The sequence below is a fragment of the Geospiza fortis genome, unplaced genomic scaffold (genome assembly GCF_000277835.1).
Source record: "Geospiza fortis unplaced genomic scaffold, GeoFor_1.0 scaffold333, whole genome shotgun sequence".
In the NCBI taxonomy this organism is placed as follows: domain Eukaryota; kingdom Metazoa; phylum Chordata; class Aves; order Passeriformes; family Thraupidae; genus Geospiza; species Geospiza fortis.
The window spans coordinates 3,872,896-3,873,501 of record NW_005054347.1 but is presented as its reverse complement, the minus strand read 5'-3'; the positions used below and the strand labels follow the sequence as shown (position 1 = coordinate 3,873,501).

The 606-nt window shown below is 57.9% G+C and overlaps 1 protein-coding gene across 1 annotated transcript in view; it reads right to left on the bottom strand.

Moving 5' to 3' along the window:
* Positions 1-606, bottom strand: part of RAD54L (RAD54 like) — a 19,672-nt gene that overhangs the window by 17,744 nt on the left and 1,322 nt on the right. Inside the window, 1 exon segment of the mRNA XM_031058674.1 lies at positions 420-584. Coding sequence (XP_030914534.1) covers positions 420-584 — 165 coding nt within the window.

Below are 606 nucleotides of genomic sequence, written 5' to 3'. Positions count from 1 at the left end.
GGGAAATTAAGATAAAAAAGAAGCTGCGTCCTCCAAAAATCTGCGAGATCCCAGGGGAATGCCCCATGGCCTCTCCCTTTATTCGAATAAAGCCAGAAAAGACTCCTCTGTCTCCTTTTTGGACATAAACCTCTGGTGTTTGTAGATTAATTTTCTTAACATTACCCTTCCTTTCACACAGCATTCAAGGCTCTCACAGGGTAAGCTTTTCCATAACCACGAAGCGCCAGCTGTACACAAGAAAGTTCTTCCACCAACCACATGCCGAGACACAAAGTTTCACGGCAGCGCAAAAGCGATGCGCAGGGGACGGGGATGCTCAGGCACCGGGAGTGACTCGGCCGCAGCGCCGCCCGCATCCCCCTGCCCACGGCTGCGGCGGGGTCACACGGGGCCGCGTCCCGGCACCCCTCGCTCACCGTCGGGGGCTGCCAGTCCTCTTCCTCCTCTTCCTCATCTTCATCGCCCGCCTTCCTCTTGGCCAGCTGGCTGGGGGCCAGGCTCCTCCTCTGCAACAGAGGCACAGCACACACACAGTGAGGGGCCGGGAGGTTCCTGGCACGGACATAGACACAGGCACAGATCTCCGGTCCGGTGGTCCGGTCC